This window comes from Anarrhichthys ocellatus, unplaced genomic scaffold (genome assembly GCF_004355925.1).
Source record: "Anarrhichthys ocellatus isolate YVR2014 unplaced genomic scaffold, GSC_Weel_1.0 scaffold5, whole genome shotgun sequence".
NCBI classification, from domain to species: Eukaryota; Metazoa; Chordata; class Actinopteri; order Perciformes; family Anarhichadidae; genus Anarrhichthys; species Anarrhichthys ocellatus.
This window is the reverse complement of record NW_022280035.1, coordinates 5,019,775-5,025,036: the sequence shown is the minus strand read 5'-3', so window position 1 is coordinate 5,025,036 and position 5,262 is coordinate 5,019,775. Positions and strand designations below refer to the sequence as shown.

General features: G+C 42.0%; 1 protein-coding gene across 1 annotated transcript in view; it reads left to right on the top strand.

Moving 5' to 3' along the window:
• nt5dc2 (5'-nucleotidase domain containing 2) overlaps nt 1-4,907 on the top strand; it is a 7,798-nt gene extending 2,891 nt beyond the window's left edge. The window contains exons 5-14 of the mRNA XM_031844604.1: nt 84-177; nt 923-1,051; nt 1,898-1,958; nt 2,059-2,161; nt 2,270-2,371; nt 2,456-2,537; nt 2,719-2,805; nt 3,366-3,506; nt 3,732-3,796; nt 4,350-4,907. Of these exons, the coding sequence (XP_031700464.1) occupies nt 84-177; nt 923-1,051; nt 1,898-1,958; nt 2,059-2,161; nt 2,270-2,371; nt 2,456-2,537; nt 2,719-2,805; nt 3,366-3,506; nt 3,732-3,796; nt 4,350-4,611 (1,126 nt within the window). The 3' untranslated portion in view covers nt 4,612-4,907. The remainder of the gene's footprint in view (nt 1-83; nt 178-922; nt 1,052-1,897; nt 1,959-2,058; nt 2,162-2,269; nt 2,372-2,455; nt 2,538-2,718; nt 2,806-3,365; nt 3,507-3,731; nt 3,797-4,349) is intronic.
• Nucleotides 4,908-5,262: the final 355 nt, after the last annotated feature.

Sequence of the window (5,262 nt, the reverse complement as noted above, 5' to 3'; positions counted from 1 at the left end):
TGTGTGTGTGTGTGTGTGTGTGTGTGTGTGTGTGTGTGTGTGTGTGTTTTTATGGTGCATTAATATATGTTTGGTGTTTCCAGGGGGCTGAGCCCAGTGCCAGACGAGGAGGTCCTTCAGCTCTACGGGGGGACCTACCATATCCCTCTGGAGCAGGACAGCGGCTTCTATGGAAAGGTTATTATAATAGTGAACAGTAATATGAACAGTAATATGAACACAATTGGATAATCTATCAGGTACTTCAGTTGACTTTCATTGTTTTTAATCATTTTAAACTGTGCAGACAGAGCTGCCTGACATGTACTACAGTTATTGCTCTTTGTATTCAGATATTTCACAATGTCTTTGTGAAACATGTTTGGCTCAGATGAGAAAGCTCTTCTTAAATTTGTGGGCTCAACACATCTGATATAATCTCATCGGGCCACTCTCAATCAGGGATGCAGTTCAGGATTAAATCTTTCAACAGATATTTTAAGCGACGGTTTCCTGTTACATAAGCCGCGATGTTGAATTTTATAATCTCATTTGTTACATCGTCCGTGTTCCTGTCTCTGAAAAGCTGACAGCAACAATTGTCCAATAAAATCATTCGTTTTTTTAGTTTTGATTTTTTTCAATACTGCACTCATGAAACGTAGAAATCTCTATTGAGTCTGACAGTCACAAAGGTGAACCTGACTTTTTGCAATTTGAAGAGTTTTCGGTCCATTGGGTCCTTTAAGTGCAGCGGGAAGTATCCCTCTCCCTCTTCTGATTCTCCTTGAAACATTCCTATCAAAAATAGTTTCTGTGTGGCTATTGGTCGCAGTGAAAATGGTTCCTTATGTGATCAGGAAGTGTTATTTTTACAAGTTCACAAACATTTACTGCACCCCAAGTAAATAGCAAGAAATTAAAAATGTATTTTCTATCACAGGGACCAAAAGTTAAGCAGTTCATGGACATCTTCTCCATTCCTGAGATGACTCTCTTGGCCGCAGCAAATGATTTTTTCATCACCAACGGCATCGAATACGATCCCGTTCACCTCTTCAAGGACGTCTCGGTCAGTATTTAGTGAATATTACACCCTATGTTTGAGGTTGTGGCCTCATACTGAGAAGTATTCTGACCCATTGTATTTGACTGTTTTCGCACACTGTGATTCTTCAGCTGGAGGCTCAGGAATCTGCTGAGCTCAGCAGAAGTTTGCGAAAGACTCTCGTGGGTAGAACAAAGAACAATCGCTGCTTTTCCTCTTGGTCCTGAGATGCCAGGGCTTCCTGTTACAGGGCACTAGTACAGCTAGCACAACATCTGCTTTGATTTAACAACAAAACAAAAACATGCAAAATGTCAGGTTCTTATAGAGTTTTTAACTGGTTATGAAACAGTCCCAATTTAATACAAAAAATGACCTACATAATCAAATGAGACCATCAGCGAGCAGATTTGTTATTTCTATGTAGTTTTTCCTAATGCTTAATCCGCGCCTCCAGGGTCAGGATTTCGCTGAAATCAGACAAAATTATGCAGGTTTCCCAGAAGCTCCTTCCGACTCCAGCTGGGCCTCCGGCTGTGACCAGCCGGCCACGATAAGACCCAGAATTGGATGGGGATGGAGAGCTCTGCACCCGGTGGCAGCGGCTCCTCCTCCTCCCGCTAAGACTAGGGCGGTGCATCTCCTCTCCGCCAATACTATTGCTTTTGTCCACAGTGGCCGCTAAAAATCAATACAAAATAAAAGTTGAAAATGAAAAGTCATCACTTTCATACATTGTGCCATTTCTTTCTGAGCGACTGTAGTTCGGAGCTCTCTCTCGACTCATGCTAGTTCAGAAAAGTACCATGAAATCTGTAGGTCTGTTGTGAAGGTCTGTTGCCCCCAATGTAACACCTATTTAATCCTCAGGAAGCAATTGGCATGGTTCACCTGCAAGGCTACATGTACAAATGGATCATGGAAGATTTTGGTAAGATATCTTATTTCCTTAGTTTGTATCAAGCCAGCACATTACTGCACATAAAATAAGATTACGGGAACGTTTTGTGCGGTCTTCTTTCTCGTCATAGATAACTACATCCTGAGAGGAGAGGAGACGGATGCTGTTTTGCATCGGTTGGTCAGTCATGGAAAGAAACTGTTCCTCATTACCAACAGTCCCTTCAGCTTTGTGTAAGTGAATACCATCTGTCCGCTATGAGTCCACTCTGACCCAGAACGAGGGTAAACTGTTCTGTTGCAATCTGTTATGCTAATGTATTTTTCTTTTCCTGTGCGCAGGGATAAAGGAATGACGCACATGGTGGGAAAAAACTGGAGAGACTTCTTCGATGTGGTCATTGTCCAGGCAGACAAACCTCACTTCTTCACCGATTGTATCAAGTGAGTAAATGTTTCGGGAGAAAGTGGTGAACAGAACGTTGATCATCTTGTTCAAAAATGTCCTGAACATGTTTATTCTTGCAGACCCTTCAGGCGCTTGGATGATAATGGAGACCTTCAGTGGGAAAAGATCAACAGTTTGGACAAAGGACAGATCTACAAACAGGTCTGTGTAACTTTAGGCTACCGTCTGACTCCTCTGAAAGTAAAGCTGTTCCTGATCCTCTAATCATTGGGCTTATTTGTCTCGCTATTCAGGTTTGTACTTGTTTAACTTAATGCATCCTCTGCGTCTTAATGAACCAAAGAAAATGGCATGTGGTTTGTGGTTTTCTTTTGTGTTTCAGGGAAACCTGTTTGAGTTTCTCAGATTGACAGGCTGGAGAGGTTCAAGGGTTCTTTACTTTGGAGACCATCTTTATAGTGACCTGGCTGTAAGTTTCAAATCGCACTGCATTAAGGATCCACTGTATGACTGACTGTTATTGTGATATCCCATGACTTCAGAATTTACCTTCATGATGGGATTTTTTTTTTTTCAAGAAATATAATTTTTCAGGATTAAAAACATTGCAGTTAAACACTATTCATGGTCCAGGCCCTGTCAAACACACACACAGACAGACAGACAGACACTCACTGTCTCCACCTATTGCACAATTCTGAACATTTCCAGTGTGACAGACAGACAGACACTGTCTCCACCTATTGCACAATTCTGAACATTTCCATTGTGACATTTGGGAGGGGCTGCAAAGTGAACATTTCGAACACCAGGTAGCCATACAGACTGTCTGATATGTTTATAAATATAGACTCAGTGGCATGGATTTAAAAAGTATAAGAACACATTACTAGACAAAAAAAAGTATATTTATCATTGAAATATCAATCAATTCATTAATTCGATCTGAAAAGAGCTAAAGTTAGGGCACAATTTGGTTCATCTGTGTGCAGCAGAGTTTGACCAAAGCAGTTTCACTTGTTGCGGTAGGACCTGATGTTGCGACATGGCTGGCGTACAGCAGCCATAGTACCTGAGCTGGAGCCGGAAACCAAAGTGGTGTGCACCGACCGGTACGCAGTGAGCCTCACCTGGCTGCAGGCTTTAACCGGCCTGATGGAACGCCTGCAGGTGAGAAGCACATGGAGCTTTTACGTTCTTCTTATGTAGGGAGTCACCAAATAACAGCAATGACACGCCTTAAAATGTCTTACCCAACTCCTATCCAAACGTGTTACGGGTTAAAGGGAGACGGATGTTTACATAGCTGGCAGTTACCCATGTTTCTTAAGCCTCAAATTGCCAAATTAATAACGGACCTCGATTTGCTCATCGTGTTTTCTTTATTTTCTTTAGTCACATCGGGACCCAGAGTCTAAGCTGGTTTTTGAAGAATGGCAGAAAGAGAGAGAAGAACTCAGGTGGGTGCCATTATTCCATCACTCGATCTCATGCGCCTCCTACTGAACCCAGTGAGCCTACTTTCATCAAATAACAGTTCATAGCATGGTGCATCTATACAAGCGCTGGACTGAGTGGTTGCTCTTAACTTGATTATTTCAGTTTATGGTTATATTTCCACGCCACTACATTTACGTGACAGCTAAAGTTACTTTGCAGATTAAGATTTTATCTTATTAAGAGAATATAAAATATGATATAATATCATAATTACCTAACTATATAAAGTGGTTGCTCCACCTCGAGCAGCTGTATCTTCAAAATGCTTACGTTTTAAAGCATTAGTAATGGTAATCTATATTTATCTCTATTATTACTGTCCCTGGCAAATAAATGAATAAGAAATATACAAACATGATGATGATTGGAGGGCATTCTGCCTGTGTAATCAATAGCCTACTTTTATTTTTGATAAATACTTTGAGTGCAGGACGTTCACTCGGAATTGGGTATTTTGACTTTGTCATGCTTAAGATCATATTAACTGATACTTCCTAACCTTTTATGTCGCAGGGTGATGACAAAGAACGTGTTCAACCCTCAGTTCGGCAGCATCTTCAGAACGTGTCACAACCCCACTTACTTCTCCAGACGACTCTCTCGTTTCTCGGACATCTACATGGCCTCCCTCAGCTGCCTTTTGAATTATGACCTCGAGTACACTTTCTACCCCCGCCGCACCCCTCTGCAGCACGAGTCTCCTCTGTGGATGGACCAGCTTTGCACAGGCTGCATGAAGACTCCATACCTGGAGGAGATGTCTCACATCCGATGAGATCCGTGCTCCCCTCAGTGACTGTTTCGATATTTTGTAATTTAGTCCTGGCGGACATTTCTTTCTTACGGCTTATTTTCTACAGCACGGTGTCTTTTTAGTCGAGAAGGTGCTGCATTGCTCCACAGATCCACGTCTCCAATGATTTCACTAGATGGTGCTGTAGATTTACCTGCTGTCCGGAGAGCATGCGATTCAATGTTGCCAGGCACGCTGGTTGCTGCCTGAATTAAAGTGATATGAAAATGATAAGCAATATGGAGCTACTGTCTCACAAATAAACAAGTATAATCTGATGTGTGGATCTCTTATTAACCACATTACAACGGCATGTCACAATAGGAAAGTTACCTTAAGATTATTATGAACATATACAGCCTGGAGTCGAGACTAACTTTCAATTAATTAAATGCATCTAGTGAGTTGTTCACGTGGTCAAATCTCTGTCAAACTGTCTTCCATTTATTTGATTGGTTGTTTGGTTGCTGGGCAGCGCAGCCTCCATTCATCACCAGTGTACTCTCCATCGCAAACTCACTCACTTCGTCTGCCTGAAGACAACAGCAGAGGTACTGTACTCACTCTGCATGCTATAACACGGGGCTTTGACCACATGCTCCTGTGGTGCTGTTATTATTAAGGGGTGTGTGT